At 45.2% G+C, this 23,792-nt stretch overlaps 1 protein-coding gene across 3 annotated transcripts in view; it reads left to right on the top strand.

Annotated features, from left to right (window-relative positions):
- The window catches only part of unc5b (unc-5 netrin receptor B), a 212,084-nt gene that overhangs the window by 143,540 nt on the left and 44,752 nt on the right, over nt 1-23,792 (top strand). For all 3 annotated transcript variants that reach the window (XM_067972409.1, XM_067972411.1, XM_067972410.1), the window contains exons 2-4: nt 3,604-3,825; nt 11,256-11,399; nt 17,215-17,318. In XM_067972409.1, coding sequence (XP_067828510.1) covers nt 3,604-3,825; nt 11,256-11,399; nt 17,215-17,318 — 470 coding nt within the window. The remainder of the gene's footprint in view (nt 1-3,603; nt 3,826-11,255; nt 11,400-17,214; nt 17,319-23,792) is intronic.

Below are 23,792 nucleotides of genomic sequence, written 5' to 3' on the forward strand. Positions count from 1 at the left end.
CAGAAAACTGGGTTGCTATTCGTGGTCGCACTGCTCCCATTTGCTAGCATAGTCCGTTCATCAATATTGGTATTGTTAATGTAATAAATGACCCACTTGCAATTCCCCCACATTGCCCCTGTAGCATTCTAGTAACACAAAAGTGCTCCAGCCCGTTACCCTGCCAATCACCAGGAGACAATGGCCTACAGAGGGCAATGGGTTTGAACATGTTTAGTACGTTACAGACTGGAATCTGCTGTTGGTGTTGTTATTGTATTAATACTTAATGTGCGTGTTTCAAGATCATTTCTCCGCCGTTTTAATGGAGACGGTAACCTGCATAATGCATTAAAATAACGGGGAGAGGAGTTTAACACACGCGTGTTAAGCTTTCGCACGACGATATCGTCGAGAGTCCTTTCTAGCCTTAGTGTGTAGAAAGAACATGCAACTTGTCCCTTTATACACAAGAATATCTGTGACTAAACAGGCAGCTCGAGAAAGACAGTGTGCAGTGATATGGTATGCAAATTGTGTTATTCCATATTGATTCACATCTGAAAAATAAGCCTCTGAATAATTACATTTAATGTCAAGGCGCCGTTTTTGCATTGAGAGGCAATTGCTCTCTGCAGTAAAGGATCTGCAGTATGCAAGGGAAGTATGAATAATCAATATTCCTCTCTCAACTAAAAAACTTCACAGCCGTTACCTTGAAAAAATGTTACAGATCGGGGGGAAGGGAATTGAACCCTCTTGGTCTCACCAATGTCAACAACTTGCGCTTATAAAGTACCTTTAATGTAGAAAAACATCTGCTGGCACTTCGCAGAGGCGTAATCGGGAAAGAAAATGGACATATAGCCCAAGAAGGAGACATTAGGAAGGGTGGCCAAATGCTTGGTCAGAGAGGTGGATTTGAAGGAGGATTTTAAATAACAAGTACTATGGGGAACATGGAAAGGGAGAGGGATTTAGAGTACGTAGGGATATTAACTCTTTCGGGTGCAGAAAGTAATAATCAACTGAGATTAAAACACCTTAGAATGGTTTTAAACACGCTAAATAACATTATTGACATGAAGACAGGACAGTTTTCCAGATAAAGATGCCATACAATCTTATCCAGGGAATGCAATTCGAAATTCAGAATGATCAATTCATCTGTTTCAGGAGATGAGGGGTTAATGTTTCGTTGACGATTTCATCTTTAAACTGCTTGTTCTGATCGCCTGAAAAAATTACTGTGAGCCTGAAAATATGTTTCCTTTCTGAAGTCTGTTGCTGAGCAGAATTGTAAAAAGTCAGGTGGTGAAGGATAAAATACTAGAGCCTGGTCTTCAGTTGTTTCCAAGCCTTGATTCTCAGAGATTCCCCCTTACACATCATGCACCCCCTAGACAAGCTCCCTCTGAAAAATAGATAAAAGAGAGTCTCCAATTGATACCCACCATCTGAATACAATTAACACTAATTGATATAAATCACATGAATACAATTAACAGAATAACCAAAAATGGACTTTTTTTTTCTCTTTCTTTCAACTACCTGCAGACAGCTGTCCTTTGTTACTCTTTGCTTATCTCTCATTGTTGGCAATCATTGTCCTCTGAAAGTACAGCAAGTTTTGATCAAGTTTTGCCCTTGAGGAAAACAGCAATCCAGCAGTTAATCTGCAACACTTTCTCTCACTGCAACTTCAGCAGTAAACAAGAACCAGCATGCTCTCTGATTTCAGTCAAGTTCGCATCGTCCTTTGCCCCATTGGTGTTTCAATACAAATGATCCGGTCCTCGATAGGCTATCGATCCCAAATTAGTCTGCATGTGAGTTATCCTCCAATTACCGTTCAGACCTTAAATCCATCATATTCTTTAACAGGTATTCACCCTGCTAATCCAAGGTTTCAAGTCCGTTGCTTTATCCATTTAACACTTCTCGGGCGAGTGTCATTCTGACAGTTCCCCGGTCCACAGGCCTGATCTGTCCATTCCCCTCCCCTCTGTGTGCAGTAGTTCTATCTGATCTGTCCATTCTCTGTCCCTCTTCTGAGCTCCATCCCTTGATAGCCCCCCCCCACCTCACTTGTTTTTAGGGCCAAGGTAAACAGTTGCTCAGAATTCAACTTGTCGATACCATTAAGGATCCTGAGTACCTCAATAACATCTCCTTTTGGTCTTATCTTCAGTAATGGAAACAAACTCAACTCAGCTCCCGTAGTCTCTCCTTGTAGCTCAGGTGTTGATGCCCAGGTATCAGACAACAGGCCCTTTGCTGCATCTTTTTCAGAGCCGTGTTGCAATGTGGTTTTTGATTTCAGACACAGGTAATTTATGTATCTGAGTCGATACTGAGTAAATGTCTTGTGTCTGGAAGATTGATGGATGGAACTGTCTCTGTGTGTTGTCAGATTGCTTGTCCGACGTCCAGTCTTGGATGAACCTCAATTTCCTCCAGTTAAAAACATTGAGAGAGGACTGAAGCCGTAGTCTTCAACCCCTGCCACAAACTGCATGCACTTAACACCAATTGCATCTCCCGTTCCATGTTGGGTAAGGGTACCAAGGGATATGGAGAAAAAGGCGGGTAAATGGAGTTGAGTTTCAGAACAGCGGAACTGGCTCGAGGGGCTGAATGGCCTACTCCTGTTCCAATGAGCCAAAATAATATCAATAATTACTGAACAGGCATTTGGTGAGAAAACCAATTGAGGGACAATTTAGTGAACTGTGCTTTCTGATTTTGACTCCAATATTAGCCAGGTGGACAAATGCTCTTTTCCGATCTTGTATGTTGCTATGTTCCTACTGGCCTAATGTAACCATAGTCAAATTCTCCGGGCGCTGCCAGTGTACAGGTGCCCACTTTCAATGGTGTGAGCGAGGGACCTTTCTGAGAGGAAGGAAAAGACACATTAGTTGGGCAGAGGAAATGGCATCACCAGAGAGGAATTTGCAATTTATCCGATCCTTCTCAATCCTTGTGCTTGCGCGACCCTTTCTGATACCTGTGATGGGATGAGAAGAGCCCTGGTTTTCTTTGCACAGAACTACTGCTGAAAGATAAATGGTGTTGTTCACAAGAAAGTGCGTGGTAGTCTAAATGGCTTTGGACAATTGAACAGTGAATAGTTTTGGGGAGAAAGAGAGTGAGAGAGGAAATATGAAACCAATCTGGACGGTGAGGGAGACTACCTGAAGTGACAATTCTTTGGGCAGCGGATGCCGCAGGGTCAGCACTCTCCACGGTGCAGAAAGATCCCGTTTTAAACACGACTACAAATCTGTGTCAGCTGAGGGGGATAGCTGATTATAAATATTGTCAGTATAAAAGGGCAGCTGGTCTGGGTTGGCACACCGCTAAACTAAACAATTCCTTATTATCTATCCTGAAAGACCCTGTAAACACATTAGGCTGCGGAAAATGCACTGCACACTTGTTATGACACCAGGCTGATTGATTAAGTGCTGGAGCTCCCTGTGTCATTATCTCTGGATAATGGACAGCCTTTGGTTCCTGTGTGACTAATCTCCCATAATGTATATTAAATGTTGCCCGGTTAAACCTTTCTGAAACGCTCTCAGTAATCGCTGTCCTCCTCTCCTCCTTATTTACCCGTAGGGAGTGACTACAGTGACGTCCTGCCAGAGTCCTTCCCCTCATCAGGGGCTGAACCTCTACCGCGTTTCCTGGTGGAGCCAGGGGATGCCTACATTGTGAAGAACAAGCCGGTGGTGATGACTTGCACGGCTACCCCGGCAACACAGATCTACTTCAAGTGCAACGGCGACTGGGTGCACCAGAAGGACCATGTGACTGAGGAGAACGTGGATGAGGTCACAGGTAAGGCGCGAACCCATTCCAGACTCTTAACTGCTCCTCTCGCCTCTCGAGTCAGTCGGCCGTGGGTTCGAGTCCCACTCCAGGGACTTGAGCACACAAATTCAGGCTGACACTCCACTGAGGGAGTGCTGCACTGTCGGAGATGCCATCTCTCAGATGAGACATTAAACCGAGTTTGCATCTGAGGTGGATGTAAAAGATCCCATTGCCACTGTTCCGAAGAAGAGCGGGGGAATTCTCCTCGGTGTCCTGGCCAATGTTTAGCTCTCAACCAACACCTAAAAAAAAACCGTCACATAATCTGCTCATTATCGCATTGCTGTTTGTGGGATTTTGCTGTCTGCAAATTGGCTGCTGCGTTTCCTACGTTAAAATAGTGACCACACTTCAGAAGTACTTTATTGGCTGTTAAGTGCTTTGGGACGTCCTGACGTCACGATAGGTGCTGTAGAAATGCAAGTTCTTTCTTTCTTTCATGTTGATTATTGTACCCCGGTTTAAATGTGCAGTGCAGGAAGGCCGAACAGACAGCGGCTTCACCAACCTGCTGCCTGACTCTGTTGCCAACTGCACCATGACAGGTGGGGTGGCCTCACTGTCGGGTCTCCCACTTCAAGTCAGCTGGGATAGCAGCGCGCTGAAGCAGCTGAGCAAAGGCAAATCTTCTTGTGAAAAGTATTCTCTGGAGGGTGCAATAAAGCCTCATGCGAAGAGAAATAATGTCAAGAATTAAGCCTACTGCTTCTTTAAACTGGTCTCTGACCTGCAACTCTCAATAATTAACCATGAGGAAATGGAAAAAAGAGGTCCCAAAGTGACTCACTTTCTGCTTCCTCCTCCCCTACCCACAGACTGCTGCGAGGGAAGAATTTCCAGTCCATTCATCCACTTTCCACCTGCCCGACCCACCTCTGCCTCCAAAGACCAGGAGTTCACAGGGCGCACCCTTGTGTGAGCAGACTGTAGCACTGGTATTAAACTTGCTGCACCCCTGGGTCACCAAGATAGAAATAACTTGAGCGCTGTCGGCTCTTTCAACTGCTGTCAGAGTGAGAGGGTGAAGCCCTTCCACTTTCCATTGTAAAAGTGGCCATTTCCATGCAGATATTCTGTGTTGTCTTTCTGCAACTGTGCTGCTACTTTTCATTAAGGTGCATTGTCTCTCTCACTACCTCTGGTCGGTGTGGTTAAAGGAACAACCTTTTGATACCATAGAAGTGCTTTGTTCGAGGCCAGGCCAACACTACAGATAGCAAATAAGCAGACTGTTCTGTCGGGCTTGGGGATGGGATTTTATCGCGAGGACTAAGAACGCAAAGCTTAAAAGATTGAACTAACTTACATCTTTCCTTCTTTATCACATATCTTTGCAACAGTATTCAGCATTGCCAAATTGGTCCAGCTAAATTCAGGCCTTTTTATCCAGAACACCCCCTCCCTCCTTACTTGAGTAATGGTACAGTCCTTCCAGGATTCCCCTCCTTTAAGCTAGCCCTCTCTCAGTGATATTGTATTCCCTCTCTCTGATACACACAGATACACCTAAACAAGGGAAACGCTGAGGAGAGACACAGGACACCCTACACTACCTTCCTCAAACAGCCATTCTTCAAGGGGAGACAGAAACCAGGGATGCGAGCCCTGGCCCACAAAGCCCACCCAACTCTCTGCCTCACGCACTTGCATATCTTACTTTACGTCCTCTTTGAATTTTAATTGCGCCTGGAGGTCTTGGATGGCCTAGTTTTATCACTGTTGTTTTATTTAGTTTTATTTAATTGATTTAATTTAATTGGCAAAAGAACCAGAGGCGAGATGAGGACATTTTTTTTACGCAGAGAGTTGTTATGATCTGGAATGCGCTGCCTGAAAGGGCGGTGGAAGCAGATTCAATAGTGACTTTCAAAAGAGAATTGGACAAATACTTGAAGGGGAAAAATTTGCAGGGCAATGGGGAAAGAGCAGGATGGTGTGGGACTAATTGGATAGCTCTTTCAAAGAGCCTCCTTCTATACGGTATCATTGTATGATTGTAGAATTAGATAAATCTTAAATCAGAACACCAAGATCTATTGGTATGTGCGCCCTGAAATATATGCAAATTAATGGAAATGCAGATTTAACCTTTATATATGTGAAGTGTCAACATATGCATCAAAGCAGCCCATGAAGTCAGTAAGCTTGGGTACTCCTGACCTGGATTGTATGTAGTGGGACTGTTTTACTGTGTGGGTGGGGAAGCAGCATCTCTGATCCTGATCATTGCCTCCCCAACATCCATACACATGTGAGGCAGGATTTCCCACTGCATTTCCCTTCATTTTGCAATGGTACAGGATGTGTGGGGGCAGAAAGTTGGGGTCGGGACCGCTAATCTCACCTGCTTTTTAGACCAAAGTACCTCCTTCTCTCAGAAGATCCCAACAACATTTAAGGAATTGAAAGATGTGCTGATAGGGTGAGATGAAATAGGTTGGGAGGAGGTTCGTATGGAGCATAAACACCAGCATGGACCAGTTGGGGCCAAATGGCCTGTTTCTGTGCTGTAAATTCTCTGTAATTGGATGTAAATCCTCATAAGTGCAAGCGCCCAAGTGAGGATTTGATGATGATGGAGTGACATCACGTTTTCTGTCGTTACCACCTCAGAAACGTTGGACGCCACGGATATCAGCACTCAACTGGCGCCTGGTGTTGCTCAGAGAAGGAGGATCCAGAATGAAAAGCTTCTGGACTGAGGGATGGAGTGCAGCAAAATCCGTCCTTTAGTGGAGGCAGCCAGATCGAAAACTTTGGCAATGCCACCTGGTTCTTTGTGCAGCTGTAGTTACCCAACTCCCGCATGCCCACCCCACAACTATGACCCCCCCCTCCACACCACACATCCCAACATGTGGGCCCCCGAGGGCACGTGAGAATACTGGCAAGAGCCCACCAGTACAGTCAGGTGGGCACAAATTCCTCCGCACCTCATCGCCCACCATTCCAACACTACAGATCAGATCGAGCAGGCTCTGCCGTCTAACAGCAGCCCTAAGGCTGTAGCTGGGGCTGGGAGCCCTGGCTGATTTTGCTTTTCCTAGCCCAGGGACACCATCGCTAAACCGGTTGAGATCAGGTAACACAGCACAGACCGGGTTTCATTTTATACACACAGTACATACAGGTTTGAAAAGGAAGCAGCATTGGTATGCAGAACATGACCAGGAGATAGCTTAAACTGATGTTAAATGCTAATGTCTGTTTATATTATAAGGAATATTCTTTAGACTTTTAAACAGACCTATAATTATGCATTCAGTCTGCTGTCTCCATAATGTCTGTGTTCTTGAATGGTACTGGTAGCATGTTTCTGTCAATACCCGTTGTTATGTTAGTATACATGGATTTTTAGCACTGCTTATTTGCTTCCTGTTTGCTTAACAAGACAGAAAAATGTACAGTCTTGATAAGTACCACTTATCTCCTCTGTGCTAATTAACTTTGCTCATTCCAACAGTAACAGACAGAAGAATGAAAACTGCCTCTCTGTGTTTATGACTTTATGTTTAATGATATATGATCATAGAATCATGGAATTTATAGCATGGAAGGAGGCCATTCAGCCCATCATGTCCTGGCTGGTACAAGCTTGCCAAATAGTGCAACCTCTAATCAGTTTCTCTTCCCTTTCCACATATCCTTTTCTATTCGTCCTTTACAAATACTTATCCAATTCCATTTTAAATTATCTTCTAGTCTCGACCTCAACAGCCACTGGTGATAAATCCTTCCATGTTCTCATAAGAACAAGTAGCCAGGTTTAGGGAGCTTCTCATTGGATCACAAACATGGAACGTAAAAAAACTGAATGTCTTTTTATCCCTCACCTTGTTGGCAGAAAAAATTCAGCCCCAAACAAACTATATGGTTGAAGTTACTGTTGGTAATGTTATCGTATGCACACTCAACAACAACAACAATTTACATTTATATAGCGCCTTTAATGTCCCTTTAATATAAAACGCTCCAAGGCGCTTCCTGGGAACGTAATCAGACAAAAATTGACACTGAACCAATGAAGGAGACAATTAGGACAGGTGACCAAAAGCTTGGCCAAAGAGGTAGGTTTTAAGGAGCGTCTTAAAGGAGGAGAAAGAGGTGGAGAGGGGGAGAGGTTTGGGGAGGGAATTCTAGAGCTTGGGGCCCAGGCAGCTAAAGGCACACTTGCAACAGATTGCTGCTGGCTGCTATTTTAACAGAATCGTTCACCTGCTGAAAAACAAGGAGAATTTGGGGTGACTTTGTTGAGTGTTTGTGCAATAAGAGGTTTTCTGCCCTTAATTGAATGTTCATCTGCTTGAGGGAGGGGCTACATTTACAGATCCAAAGCTTGTTATTTACCCTAGTGCTGAACTGTAGAGACAGGTGCTAAAATACATTAGAGACAGTTGGCTTGGGAAATTTTTCTGGGTTGCTGCGCTGAGTAAATAAAAGAGCCAGTTATTTGATATGGCTGACCGTTTCTGTTGAAACTGTACTCCAGAGAACCGATGCACTTTTCAAGTCACTCCTTGCCAGTTATTGTTAACCTAGGTCACAATTGTGTTAAATTTTGCGTATGAATTTCTCAAAACACATTCAGCAGGAAGGAAAACAAAGATAGACCAAATCTTCCCCTCTCCCTCTTCCCCGCTCTCGGGTTATGTCGGATTGGCTCAGTTGGTAGCATTCTTACCTCTTGAATCAGAAGGTTGTGGGTTCAAGTCCCAGTTCAGGATTCAAGCATGTAATCTAGGCTGACATATCAGCGCAGTGCTCAGTAAGGGCTGCGTTATCACTGTCACTCTGCTGGTTCTGGAGTATGTTGAAGATCCCATAGCACAATTTGCAGAAGTGGGAGGTCTCCCGATGTGCTGGCCAACATCCCTCCCTTAATCAGCAGCACCAAAAAATAGATTAACCGGCCATTCATCTCATTGTTATAAGAACATAAGAAGCAGGAGTAGGCCAATCGGCCCCTCGAGCCTGCTCCGCCATTCAATAAGATCATGGCTGATCTGATCCTAACCTCAAATCTAAATTCATCTCCAATTTCCTGCCCGCTCCCCGTAACCCCTAATTCCCCTTCACTTCTAGGAAACTGTCTATTTCTGTTTTAAATTTATTTAATGATGTAATTTATGTATTGTTGTTGGTGGGACCTTGCTGTGTGCAGAACTTCTGCCGTTACTGCCTCTATAACGAGAGTCCTTACAATCTTGAGAGAGTTCTGAAAGGTGCTGTATGAGCTCAACTCTGTCTTTATTCTCCTTGCTATTGTAAACCTCTTGGTGGCTTTCCAACATAATCTTCTGGATGTTTGTTGTTCAGAGTCATGCATTGTGCTGCTCATTCAAGTTGCAAAATACATGATTGCTGAGGACAATAGAGTGAGGTTGAAGTATACTTCAGAGGGTTCTATTTGTGAGATCACAAGACGAGGAAGGTCAATTGGCCCATTCCGAGCTCATCCTTACGGAACGAATCTACAGACTCTCTATCACTGCCTCCAACTGGTACGGAAATGGCTCCAAGGCTTTTGCCTCCATTGCCCTAACTGGAAAGTCATTCCAATTGTTCACCATCCTTTGTATGAAGAAGACCTTGACAATATCAAAATATTGAAATTTGGGGAAGTGAGACGCATGGTTTGTGACTTTGATTTCTCCCCCCGCCCCCCCCCCCCCAGCAAGATGAGAGGCCGCTGCAAATTGCAACGAGCGGGGAGAAGGTGCCTCCCCATCAGAGGGAGGAGAAAATGAGGGAGGAAAGTTACTCATGGCTGTTGTTACAAAGCTGCAATAACAGAAGCATAGGAGACAAATGCCCTGTTGGAGGCGGTGGTGAGAGAGTCAAATATGGAGGAAAGAAAAAGAGGGGATATCGGCCGTGCAAATCAGATCACACTGCGGGCACACTGCCCCTGACATTCCATCCATTATAGACAGAGATCAGACTTTGATTTCCCAATGCATGCAGCCCATGGGTGACACTCCCTGCCTGGAGAACACATTCAGAAAGTCAAGCCCGTGATATCCACTTGAACTGTGAGAAACATCCAACAGTACAATTCTACATTCTGACCTCCCAACCGTGGATTGTGTCTGCAAAGAGCATGTTGATGTGTATAAGAGTAGAGAGAAGTGGTGATGATTATTAGTCTTCACTGGTGCTGGTAATGGGAGTAATTTGAGGCATCACACAAAATTCAAGTGTAGCGGACAATTGTGAGGTTTTTTTTCCCGATCGTAGATTGGTATCAATGTACCCAATAATTCTCGGGGCAATGCTGATCTATACGATAATATGTAAAGAGTCAGAGGTGAGATGATGAGAATTCTTTTTACGTAGCGAGTTATTATGATCTGGAACGCACTGCCTGAAAGGGTGGTGGAAGCAGGTTTAATAGTAACTTGCAAAAAGGAATTGAAGGGGAGAAAATTGCAGGGCTATGGGAAAAGAGTAGGGGGAGTGGGACTATTTGGAGAGCTCTTTCAAAGAGCCGGCACAGGCACAATGGGCCGAATGGCCTCCTTCTGTGCTGTACGATTCTATGATTCTATGTACAGACAAAATACTCCATACATCTCACTTTGTGACAGATACAAAATAATTTTGAAATGACATGTGCTTCGGATCTGTAACCTGAAAGTGATGAGCACATTCCATTCTCTTCAGTTCCCTGATCCCTTGAACACTGAGTGACCTTTGAGCCTGTGTTTACTTAACAACAATTAGACTTTGTGGCCTTAAAAGGACATAGATCCACTTTAGTAGAATATTCCATTGTGCTTTACAAGGTATAATAATCCTGCCCTACTAAAACAACACAGCATCTGATTTACCATGAGCAACATCACAGGAGATCTGCTAGTGTCTGTATGTATATGTATGTATGTGTAAACATGTTTACAAAACGAAACCCTTTCTGTCTCTCAAGGTCGATGTTAAAGATCACTATTCCGACAAGGACAGGCAGTTTTCTCGGTGTCCTGGCCAACATTGTCCCTTCAGCCAGCGCTACCGAAAATAGAATAGTTGGTCAGTCATCTCACCGAGGGACCTTGCTGTGCACCAAATATCTGCCCCGTTTGCCTACATAACAGCGGTCACTGCACTTCAAAATAATCCATTGTATCTGAAGCGTTTTAGGGTGTTTGTGAGAGATGCAATATGGCGCTATATTTAAGTGATGAAAGTCAAACAGGAAATGACACACAAAAGTGGCACTCGATTGTCAAATTGAGTGAAGTTGATCAACGGGGACAGAAAAGGAAAATGTAGGATTTGGAAAGTGAGCCCCGTTTTGAAAAAAGTCAAAAGAACATTTGTTGAGGAGAAGTAACACCCGTTTGACGTTCACATCTCGGCCCCTGGGCTCTTTGTAATTGTTCTTTTTCCTTGTACAGGGCTGGTGGTTCGAGAAGTTCACATCGAGGTCTCGCGTCAGCAGGTGGAAGAGCTGTTCGGTTTGGAAGACTTCTGGTGCCAGTGCGTAGCCTGGAGTGCCTCAGGCACAACCAAGAGCAGGAGAGCATACGTTCGCATTGCCTGTGTGTATATCTGTTTATCATATACATCGCTATTTTGAATCATCATCTTGACATGCACTTTTTAAAAATCTCTATTATCTCCTTGATGTCTTTTTGAATTATTTTGTCCCCAATTTTTCAGCCCTCTTCGGGCCCTGTTTCACACAAGGGGGATGGGACCACAGGAGACATTCCCAAATGGCCAATCTTCAGATGTGATCCTAGACATTGTTAATTTGCAGCTATTTATTCACAAAGTGGGGTGGGGGGGGTAGAGGGTGACCTTCACTACTGAGGCCGATCTTGTCCTTCTCTCATGTCACTTGCCAGCAGGCACCATTGGATGACAATCAGAGGGAGCACAGCAGTACTGGGGCCAATTGTAACTTCTCCGCTCCCACCCCAACTGAGATGAGCTCACTCAACATTGACCGAGTTTGGACCTGCAACATGCCTGCCCTTTATGGCTCAGTTTTCCAATGGCTTAATCTACTGAGGCATTAGGGAGCCCTTTTATGAAAACTTAGTCCAGAGAAATCCTTCAATTGAAGCTGCCAACTTCACCAAAGCTGAATGACAAAATGTGACTTATCATCGTCTGACCTCAATTTCCCAGTGTCCTCTGCTGCTCCACTGAAAGCAATGAGTAACAGTGGATGCTGGGAGTCCAGGCTTGGCAAAGTCACGCAGGTTATGGAATTTCATCATCGGGTACTAGTGTATGAACGCAAAAGTGTTTGTCTGAATCCCTCTCTCTGTTATTTGAGTGGAGGTGTTACCCCATTTATTGTAACTCTTCAATTCTGTATAATTCTTTTACTGTCACCATTTAGCTTGAAGTGACGGTTTACCTTGAGGTGAGAATGCGGTCACTGCAAAGTCCTTTAAAAGAGAACTAGACAGGTTCCTGAGAGAAGACACTGACAGCGAAGTGATTAGTTAGCTTGGATTATAATGCATCATGGGCAAACACGGAGCTTGCGTGATTTCCTGGGAGAGTGAGAGATGAAATTTTGCCGGAGTCTTTCCTGAATTGGCCATTTCTCTATTTAATCATCTCCCCACAACAGTAGTCAGCAGAGCAGCGTTCAAAGCTGAAACCATCTATTGAATGGGGCAAGCTCAATGGAACTTGATGATCTTTTCCCTTCCTCTTTGCATGTTCGTGCACCATTTCCAATTTTAAATTCATCGAAGAGATCGTCTCCTCCACAAGGTCCTGAACGGCCCATGATTTTCCAGCCTCTCCCTCTCTCTGGCGCAAAAAATTGACCAAAAATGTAACTCTACCCTTCCTCCCTTGCCAACATAAATGAAATTGAAGCAGTATATAATACCACATAATAGCAGAATACCAGGGAGTGATTAAAAATGCTGCAATTAATCTAATTTCAGGGTTCAGCTGACAGTGATAAACCGTTAAAGGTTCAGTCTTGTGGTTGGTGACATCATCCGAACCCCTCAATCAGATTACTGCCCTGTAATCACTCCCAGGTGTCCCTTATGTTCCAGATGACTCACAGCGACCGTTACAGATCCAGCACTGTGCTGTGCAGTCTGGAATACATTTCAGAGCAGAAATATAAATTGAAAACACTCAGCTCAAACCCGAGGAAGGTTTTTTTTTTCAGAAGCCAGGCCCGCACGTTCAATTGATTGTTTTCCAGGGCTTGATTCCTGAAAGCACCAGCACCGGATCCAAGTATGTCTCAACCAAGAGCAAGGAACGGCCAAAATTAAAACTTCAGAAGTGTGATTTTCTCGATGTAAAATAACTTGGAAAAGAAAATTAATGGTGAAAATTATGTTTAATTTTTTTTCCTTTCGTGTGCTCTTGCTCCTCGCCTCCGTCGAACACTCTCGGCTATTCATCACGGACTAAAGGCCGGGGCTCTTCTCAAGCAGGCGAATGTTTTACGCCTTGTGGAAATATTCGATCCCTGGTTGGTGCTGAGCTAGCTGATCGCAGCACGGGAGGGATGCTGCAATTGGCCTTCGTGTCTCCAGGCTAGTGTGGTGGCGAAATCAGCCAGGGTTCCTGCCAGTGGTCCAGTAAGTCCTTCCGGGACGTGGACTTCCACGTGAAGCTCCTCGTAGTCGAATAGCCCGCTGACCTCTCGCTGTCTCGGCTCAGAAATGAAGGATGGCCACTTGCGTGAGGGAGGCTGTCGAGCATGAACTGCCCGATCGGAACTTTCAGGAGAAGAGAGGCGGCAATCGGAAAGAAGGCGTAAGATTTTGAAAGGAAACGTTTTCAACAGCCCGATTACTGCAGTGGTTGAGAGCAAGCAGTGATGCGCCTGAGTGTTCGCTGGATAGTTTCAAGGGAATACCACGGGGTGAGGTCCTGCTACGGCCTTGCTTTCAAGTATTTATCTGAGCAGTGCAGTTCTTTTGGTAACTTTAAAAAGAAAAATCACCATTTAGAAGCTTGGGAGATTTGTTATAAAACTCACTGTGAGCGAAGCCACTCTTCCCTCTCGTCTCATTTTCGCAGCGCACTCTGTTGCTCTTTCCTTTCAAGGGGAAATGTTTGAACTGATGTTATTAACGTGGTCACTTCATGGTGGTTTTTCATGGCTCGGCCAAGAATCGCAGAGAGAAGAACTGCTGTCATTGCAGAAAGAGGCAGCAATGTTCTTAGTTTGTTCTGCTTTTCTTTTGACAATTTTCTCTCCTACCTTCTGCTCCTCAAGTTGTTAACTCCTTGCTAGGATACAATTGCCTGGTCTCCATCCAGTGCCTTATTGGCGTACAGTTGGCTGGTCTCCATCCAGTGCCTTATTGGGGTACAGTTGCCTGGTCTCCATCCAGTGCCTTATTGGGGTACAGTTGCCTGGTCTCCATCCAGTGCCTTATTGGGGTACAGTTGCCTGGTCTCCATTCGGTTTCTTATTGGGGTACAGTTGCCTGGTCTCCATCCAGTGCCTTATTGGGGTACAGTTGCCTGGTCTCCATCCAGTGCCTTATTGGGGTACAGTAGCCTGGTCTCCATTCGGTGCCTTATTGGGGTACAGTTGCCTGGTCTCCATTCGGTGCCTCATTGGGGTACAGTTGCCTGGTCTCCATGCGGTGTCTTGTTGGGGTACAGTTGCCTGATCTCCATCCAGTGCCTTATTGGGGTACAGTTTCCTGGTCTCCATCCAGTGCCTTATTGAGGTACAGTTGCCTGGTCTCCATCCAGTGCCTTATTGGGGTACAGTTGCCTGGTCTCCATCCAGTGCCTTATTGAGGTACAGTTGCCTGGTCTCCATCCAGTGCCTTATTGGGGTACAGTTGCCTGGTCTCCATCCAGTGCCTCATTGGGGTACAATTGCCTGGTCTCCATCCAGTGCCTTATTGGGGTACAGTTGCCTGGTCTCCATCCAGTGCCTCATTGGGGTACAGTTGCCTGGTCTCCATCCAGTGCCTTATTGGGGTACAGTTGCCTGGTCTCCATCCAGTGCCTTATTGGGGTACAGTTGCCTGGTCTCCATCCAGTGCCTTATTGGGGTACAGTTGCCTGGTCTCCATCCAGTGCCTTATTGGGGTACAGTTGCCTGGTCTCCTTATCTCCTCTCACTTAAATCCTTCTAATTTGGCTATGTAGTTCCATATCCTATTGGCTGTGTCGATTTCTGCTCTGCATTGGTTGGACATGTTTAGCATTGAATGTACTAAGCCTCTGAGGTCTCCTTCAGCTTCGTCTTCAGCTATTTCAACACCATTCATGGAGTACACACGTCATCTTATTTTTTTCCTATGTGTAGCATTTGTCTGCATTAAATTTCATCAGCCATTATTCTGCCCATTTGCATATTTTGTCCAATTCATTCTGTTATTTCTGAGTTGTCTTGTCCGATTCCACTGGCCCTCCTAGTCTGGTATCATCTGCAAATTGACCACTTTGCAATGAATTTCTGAATCCAGGTCATTTATGTAAATTAGAAACAGTCACGGTCCCAGTACTGAGCCCCAGGGGCAAACTACTCAGTACTTCCCTCCAACGCTGACGTAGCTCCTCCAACGAGTATTCATTGTATCCTACCCTTCAACCAGTTTCTTATCCATTCCCACAGCCTTAAGTTTAATTCGTAGCCTTTCATGTGGAACGTTGTCAAAAGCCTTTTGGAAGTCGAGATACACCACATCATAGAGCTTCCCATGGTCCACTTAGGTTGTCACTTCCTCAAAGAAGTCGAGGAGTCTGGTCAACGTGGACCTCCCCCTTCTGAATCCACATTGACTGCTGTTTACTCGATTGCTAGCATACAGATAATCCTCAAGTGTACCCCTGATATTCAATTCCATTATTTTGGGTGGGAGTGAAGATAGATTAATGGGCCTGTAGTTGCCTGTAGTGTTCTGTCACCCTTTTTGAATATGGGCACCACATTAATCTGTTTCCAGTCCTCCCCGGTGTCCAATGACTCCCTCATAATGATTGTCAGTGCTTCACAAATCTCCTCCCTAGTCTTTTTCAGCGCTCTGGGATAAATATCATCCATCCCTGAGGAATTATTTGTTCTGAGATCAATTAGCCTGTCTAGGATTCCCATTTCCTTTAGAACAAAGTCATTGACTATACTTGGGATATCTTTGTTTGGAGAAGGCACATGTCTTCCCTTGTGGACACATGGATGAAGTGTTCATTTAGAATATTTACTATTTTGAGCTTGTCCTCAATTTCAAGCCTAATTGGATCATTTCTGGTGTTCACCTTTCCTCTGACTGCTCTCTCGTTGTAATGGTACTGATTTTTTTTTACTGTTTACCATGCTCAGCCTTTGCTGATATGCTTTTTCCAGATCTCTTTGCCTCTCTGATCACATTTTTAACCTGTTTCTCCAATTTCTTGCATTCATCCCACTGAGACCCTTCTCCTTTCACCCTGCAGGATTCGTGCAGGCCATTTTCCCGTTTATCTCACTTTTAATTTGTTTTTTTAATCTTCTTAGGGTCATGTTTGTTTAGTCTGAGCTTGTGGCTTTGAGAATGTATGTATCCTGCATGCTCAGCATAACACCTTCAAAGATGATCTTCCACCATTTGTCTTCCACTGATATGTTGTTGAACAACCTCCCTCTGTCCATTTGTTTTAGTTGTTCCTTCCAACATTGGTTATAAATTCAATGGCGTAAAGAACCCAAGCATCAAGTGTACATATGCACCTATTAGAATCATTGTCTGCATCATTGCAACAACACCACACAAAAAAACAGATTTCATGATCATGATCACATTGCTGTTTGTGGGATCTTGCTGTGTGCAAATTGGCTGCTGTGTTTCCCACATTACAACAATTACTGTTGTAATGTGGGGAAAAAATTTCTTTGGCTGTAAAGCACTTTGGGACATCCTGAGATCATGACAGGCTCTATAAAAATGCAAGTCTAATTTTCTTTCTCTATTTCTCTGTCTCTCTCTCTCTCTCTTTCTTTCCCGTGAGAGATATTAAACCTCACCAGATTAAATTCAACAACTGTGTCTACAATAAGTCATTTATAGATCATAAATACAATGAAAGTTGGCCAAGGGCATCCACTGAGCGGAATGACGAGTGACATCATTGCAAGATGATCAATGGGTTCTTGTAACGAGGCCCAAAGGTCACCTGTAACTCAATCTCCCCAGGGTCCCCAAACAGATGTGCTGCTCCATGTGTGTCTGGGCGGCAGTCCACAGCTCATGGGCTCTGGCATGTAGCTGGCACACAACGGAAAGAGATAGACATTGGAGACATGTCAGGCAACGAAGAGCTAACGAGTGACCTTGATTGTACAATGAAGTTGATGGTTTTTGTGAGGACCTGTAACCCAGTGCGATTTCAATTTGGCTTTTTTGTTGCTCTATCCAGACCTGAGGAAGAACTTTGAGCAAGAACCACTGGGAGCCGATGTGTCACTGGAACACGAGGTCCTACTACAATGTCGCCCTCCAGAAGGGGTCCCGCCAGCCGAGGTACTTGTAGAGTTAAGACTGTCCCCTCAACAATCAGGATGGGTTAGTCCTTTATCAATAAACCTGTATGGGTCGTATCGTTAGCTTGCAAAATAACTCTTTTGTTTGGCACACCTTCTAAGTAAATAGAGGTATGGAGCAGGGAATGACCAGAACTAGTCTTATTCAGGTATAGGCGCTCGTTATAAGAACGTCATTGGAGCCACAAGAAGAGGACAGCAATGATTCACTCGAATGACCCCAGGATTAAGAGGTTATAGTTCGGAAGAAAGAGTTTTTCAAAATTTTGAGTGGGTAACTATAAATTTAAAATATTTTTAAGCAGATTCCTTTGGTGGAATTTTAAGCTTAAATAAACAAATAAAACTGAAAGCATTTTAAAGATATTACCTTTGATAGGGTGGGATTTTTAAAAGTGAACCAAGTGTGTAAATTGGTGTAAAAACTGTATGTGGCTACCTTATATATATATATATTTGAAAATATGTATGAATGCGTTAGCAACACACCATATTCTACAATGAGTCGATTTCGCAGTAATATCGAATGTAAAGGTCGGTGTCCAGTACATGTTTATCACACTCGCAAGTGTCAAGTATTTCCTTGAGTATAGAAGATTAAGGGGTGATCTAATTGAGGTGTTTAAGATGATTAAAGGATTTGATAGGGTCGAAAGAGAGAAACTATTTCCTCTGGTGGGGGGAGTCCAGAACAAGGGGGCATAACCTCAAAATTAGAGCTAGGCCATTCAGGGGTGATGTCAGGAAGCATTTCTTCACGCAAAGGGGAGAGGGAATCTGGAACTCTCTCCCTCTGAAAGCTGTTGAGGCTGGGGGGTCATTTGAAAATTTCAAAACTAAGATTGATAGATTTTTGTTAGGCAAGGGTATTAAGGGTAACGGAACTATGGCAGGTAGACGTAGTTAAGATACAGATCAGCCATGATCTAATTGAATGGCGGAACAGGCTCGAGGGGCTGAATGGCCTAGACCTATTCCTGTATTCCTCTGTTCCAAACTGAAAGCCAGTCACCAGCTCCAACATAGCAGCTAGACATCACGGCCATGCTCCAGACCCCAGTCTACCCATAGCACCATGGGCGATAGGCTGGTAAGTAGATAAATCCATCCATCACGTGCTGTGATCGTTAAAAGACCCAGCGATACAGCCTTTTGAATAACCATAGTCTGCCCTGGCATCCCATGGCACTGGGAGTATTCTGCTGTCAAGATTCGGAGACGCCAAATGGTGTGTGAAATGGGAAATAAGGGAATGGTCTGTCCCTCTGATTAATTTACTGGATGGCCGTGACAAATTAGCCATCCTCAGCAGACGAATTAGGGCTTTGATGAATGTGTCTGTGTCAGGGCTGGGGAAAATCATTATTCCAACGCAACATCTGCATGGGGTTTTTTTTTGTGTTTGTTATTTTGACGCTTAATAACATACTTAACCTCTCCACCTGTTCCTTTTCATCGCAGACTTTATCTTCTGTACGGGGAGTGAATGAGTTGAGGTGTGGGGATGTCTGTCAGTGCAGCACATTTAAACGATTCCACGTAACCACATATTGGAGGACAAAGAGAGACAGAGAGAGAGAGGGCGGTATAAATCTTTGGGCTGTGGTGTTAGTTGGTGGAGAAAAGCTGAGCGTCAGATCAGAGTTTTCCCTTTTCTTGCTCAGCCAATCTTGACGTGATGCCCTTGTGCCCCAGTTTGCATGGCATTGTGGACATTTACCTAATGCCCCCATACCCATGGTGGTGACCCCAACCCCCGACTTTGCCACAATACCCGACTGGCCTTGGGGTTCATCCCTTGTCCCACGGCATGAAGGGGAGGCAGTGCAAAGAGTGTCTGATAACGTGGAGGAACTTCCTCTTCAGTAACCTCCCCTCACTTCTCCCCCTCTTCCCGCTCCCCCTCGGGATGGTTTGTTATCTGAAAGGCTTTATATAAATTTTAGGTGATCATAATAGTTGCTGAATATATTGCACATGACACAATAATAACGCTGATGATCCGCTTCAGTACAATTTAAACACGTTTTGTTGCATTTTCATATATAAATGGTCCTCCAAGATAAATAAACCCTCCAATTCTGGCCTCTTGCACAGCCCCGATTTTAATTGCTGGCCATGCGTTCAGCGGCCTAGGCCCTAAGCTCTGGAATTCCCTCTCGAAACCTCTCCGCCTCTCTGCTCTCTCTCCACCTATAAGACGCCCCTTAAAACCCGCCTTTTTGACCAATCTTTTGGTCACCTGTCCCAATATCTCCTTTTGTGGCTCAGTGTCAAAGTTTGTTTGATAATCGCTCCTATGAAGCACCTTGGGACTTTTTACTACGTTAAAGGCACGATACAAATGCAAGTTGTTGTTGTCGGTCTTCTCAACAAACACTGGGACCATTTTTATATCTCAGTGTGTGCTGTAAGGGATAAAGGGTTCCTGGTCAGGCCCACATTAATCAAATTCCATTTTTATTGCATGGGATTCCGAGGTTTTTAACTGGTATTTTACAAATTGTGATCTGGATCGCGTCTGGTTTTTTTCCAGTGACTAGGGCAAATTGGTGGCCTTTACCTTGGTTGCCAGCTTGGGGAGTTCCAAACCAGAGGAAGTCCTAGCAATATCCAGCTCCAAAAGCTGCTTAAACTCCTGCATGTAATGAGGGAAAGAAAGATGTGGTCTCTCTCACACACTTGGAGATGTGGGAGGTGTTGACCAGAAGTCACCGGTTACGATTATTGGCTTAGTACACAGAGAAGAGTCAATTCTCTCTTAATTCTCAATTCGCTTTATCAACGTTATTAGATCATGTACATACCGCTTATACGTCTGGTTAGATATAGGCATGCAGTTCACAGCAGGTTATACAGTTTTATACTCAAACTGGGATTTAAACGCACACCCACTAGGTTTCTCTGACTAACACTCCCTGAGTGGTCACAGACGTTCGTTCTCTCTCTCTTGACGTCGTCTCTACGTCCCTGACGTAGGGTCCCTACTTTCGCGATGGTTGGTCTCCGGAGTCTTTGCACACAAACCACCGACACCAAGCCTGCAATTCTTCAGTTTTAACTTCAAGCCTGTCTTTTCAAATGATGCTGTCTTCTCCGGTTGGCTTAAAGTTCCTCGAGTGGTCGGTGTCATCCCCTGATTGGCTCTGTTCCAAGGGGCTAGGTAGCATCACCTCATTACTCCTTTTCTAAATAAGGACTGGTGTCTCATCACAGCCCCTTTGTCCCTGTAAGAAGCGGAACTAATTCAAACCGGTTCCAGCCAGCTCAGACCAGTGACTGAACTCCAGGTCACTTCAGTTCAAAAGTTAGTGTCTTTGTTAGCAATTCGAATTAAACTCAGTAGTTTTCTGCAGCCCCTGGCCAACAGAGGTTATTTGGAAACCGAGGAGTAATTCCGATGACTTCAGCCCACATTAGGGGTCTTTTCTTAACTGAGAAACCTCAGCAAAGTGGAGGCCACCACTAAGATAGGGAAGAGGACGAGATGGACCAAGTAGTCGTTAGGTGACATAAGACTTTGGGTTTTAAGAGTAAACTAAAAGGGAGGCAATTTGATCCACTGAATTTTTATTACAGTCTTGGATTACAAATAGAATTGTCACTTTCAGAGTAATGGGGCTCTGAAACAAGACATGATGAAATGTGTGACCCTCCCGTACAACTCAGGTTCAGTAGTTTACTCCGATGTCACTTGGTTAATTATTCCTTGTATTGCTGTGCTTCTTGTTGGGAATTTCCTGCATAATTCTGCCACCCAGGTTGCTCAAGTCATTTCCAAATCTCCACGGAGTCACTAGGGAACACAGTGAGGTTAATGATCCAGTAGCTTTACAGTTCCGCCTCTGACTCTGGATGTTTCTCAGCGTTCAAGCTTCTCTCTAACGGGTGCAGCAAACCACCAACTAGGGGTCTCGATTTTGTTTTGCCCCTTAATACCAGGGCTGACTCACCCAGAGTTTCCCACTGGAATCGTTTTAACGCTGGTTGTTAAAATCTCGACCTATGCGTCTGTGAACCGTAACCCTGTCACATACAAGGGGAAAAATTACTGCTGGTGGTGTTATCAGAGGAACACATGAGTGTCAAATTCCTGTCTCGGCTGTTTTAGCAAAGGGCACTGACCCATTTAAAATGAGCAGGTTAACAACTCCGGACTGAAGTTTATTGCTCACTCTCATTTCTGGAAAAAATGGGAAAAGACTGCGGAGCTCAATTTGTTTGTGTAACTTTTTTTTGTTCGTTCATGGGATGTGGGCGTTACTGGCAAGGCCAGCATTTATTGCCCATCCCTAATTGCCCTTGAGAAGGTGGTGGTGAGCCGCCTTCTTGAACCGCTGCAGTCCGTGTGGTGAAGGTTCTCCCACAGTGCTGTTAGGAAGGGAGTTCCAGGATTTTGACCCAGCGACGATGAAGGAACGGCGATATATTTACAAGTCAGGATGGTGTGTGACTTGGAGGGGAACTTGCAGGTGGTGTTGTTCCCATGTGCCTGCTGCCCTTGTCCTTCTAGATGGTAGAGGTCGCAGGTTTGGGAGGTGCTGTCGAAGAAGCCTTGGCGAGTTGCTGCAGCGCATCCTGTGGATGGTACACACTGCAGCCACAGTGCGCCGGTGGTGAAGGGAGTGAATGTTGAGGGTGGTGGATGGGGCCAATCAAGCGGGCTGCTTTGTCCTGGATGGTGTCGAGCTTCTTGAGTGTTGTTGGAGCTGCACTCATCCAGGCAAGTGGAGAGTATTCCATCACACTCCTGACTTGTGCCTTGTAGATGGTGGAAAGGCTTTGGGGAGTCAGGAGGTGAGTCACTCGCCGCAGAATACCCAGCCTCTGACCTGCTCTTGCAGCCACAGTATTTATGTGGTTGGTCCAGTTAAGTTTCTGGTCAATGGTGACCCCCAGGATGATGTTGGTGGGGGATTCAGCGATGGTAACGCCGTTGAATGTCAAGGGGAGGTGGTTAGACTCTCTCTTGTTGGAGATGGTCATTGCCTGGCACTTGTCTGGCGCGAATGTTACTAAGCACTTATCAGCCCAAGCCTGGATGTTGTTCAGGTCTTGCTGCATGCAGGCACGGACTGCTTCATTATCTGAGGGGTTGCGAATGGAACTGAACACTGTGCAATCATCAGCGAACATCCCGATTTCTGACTTTATGATGGAGGGAAGGTCATTGATGAAGCAGCTGAAGATAGTTGGGCCTAGGACACTGCCCTGAGGAACTCCTGCAGCAGTGTCCTGGGGCTGAGATGATTGGCCTCCAACAACCACTACCATCTTCCTTTGTGCTAGGTATGTCTCCAGCCACTGGAGAGTTTTCCCCCTGATTCCCATTGACTTCAATTTTACTAGGGCTCCATGGTGCCACACTCGGTCAAATGCTGCCTTGATGTCAAGGCCAGTCACTCTCACCTCTGGAATTCAACTCTTTTGTCCATGTTTGGACCAAGGCTGGAATGAGGTCTGGAGCCGAGTGGTTCTGGCGGAACCCAAACTGAGCATCGGTGAGCAAGTTATTGGTGAGAAAGTGCCGCTTGATAGCACTGTCGACGACACCTTCCATCACTTTGCTGATGATTGAGAGGAGACTGATGGAGCGGTAATTGGCCATATTGGATTTGTCCTCCTTTTTGTGGACTGGACATACCTGGGCAATTTTCCACATTGTCGGGTAGATGCCAGTGTTGTAGCTGTACTAGCAAGGGTACAGTAGCATCATGGTTATGTTACTGGACTAGTAATCCAGAGGCCTGGACCAATAATCCGGAGTCATGAGTTCAAATCCCACCATGGAGCTGGGGAATTTGAATTTAATTAATTAATTGCCCTCTGAAATGGCCTAGCAAGCCACTCAGTTGTAAAAACACGCTAAAAAAAGTCATAATAAGAATAAAACCGAATGGACCACCTGGCATCGGACACGACAAAGGCAAACCAAGCCCAGTCAACCCTGCAAAGTCCTCCTCACGAACATCTGGGGACTTGTGCCAAAATTGGGAGAGCTGTCCCACAGACTAGTCAAGCAACAGCCTGACATAGCCATACTCACAGAATCGTGCCTTTCAGTCAACATCCCAGACTCTTCCATCACCATCCCCGGGTATGTCCTGTCCCACCGGCAGGACAGACTGACCAGAGGTGGCGGTACAGTGATATTCAGTCAGAAGGGAGTGGCCATTGGAGTCCTCAACATTGACTCCGGACCCCATGAAATCTCATGGCATCAAGTCAAACATGGGCAAGGAAACCTCCTGCTGCTTACCACCCAGCGTCCTCCCTCAGCTGATGAATCAGTCCTCCTCCATGTTGAGCACCATTTGGAGGAAGCACTGAGGGTAGCAAGGGCACAGAATGTACTCTGGGTGGGGGACTTCAATGTCCATCACCAAAAGTGGCTCGGTAGCACCACGACTGACCGAGCTGGCCGAGTCCTGAAGGACATAGCTGCCAGACTGGC

Source organism: Heptranchias perlo, chromosome 36, assembly GCF_035084215.1.
Source record: "Heptranchias perlo isolate sHepPer1 chromosome 36, sHepPer1.hap1, whole genome shotgun sequence".
In the NCBI taxonomy this organism is placed as follows: domain Eukaryota; kingdom Metazoa; phylum Chordata; class Chondrichthyes; order Hexanchiformes; family Hexanchidae; genus Heptranchias; species Heptranchias perlo.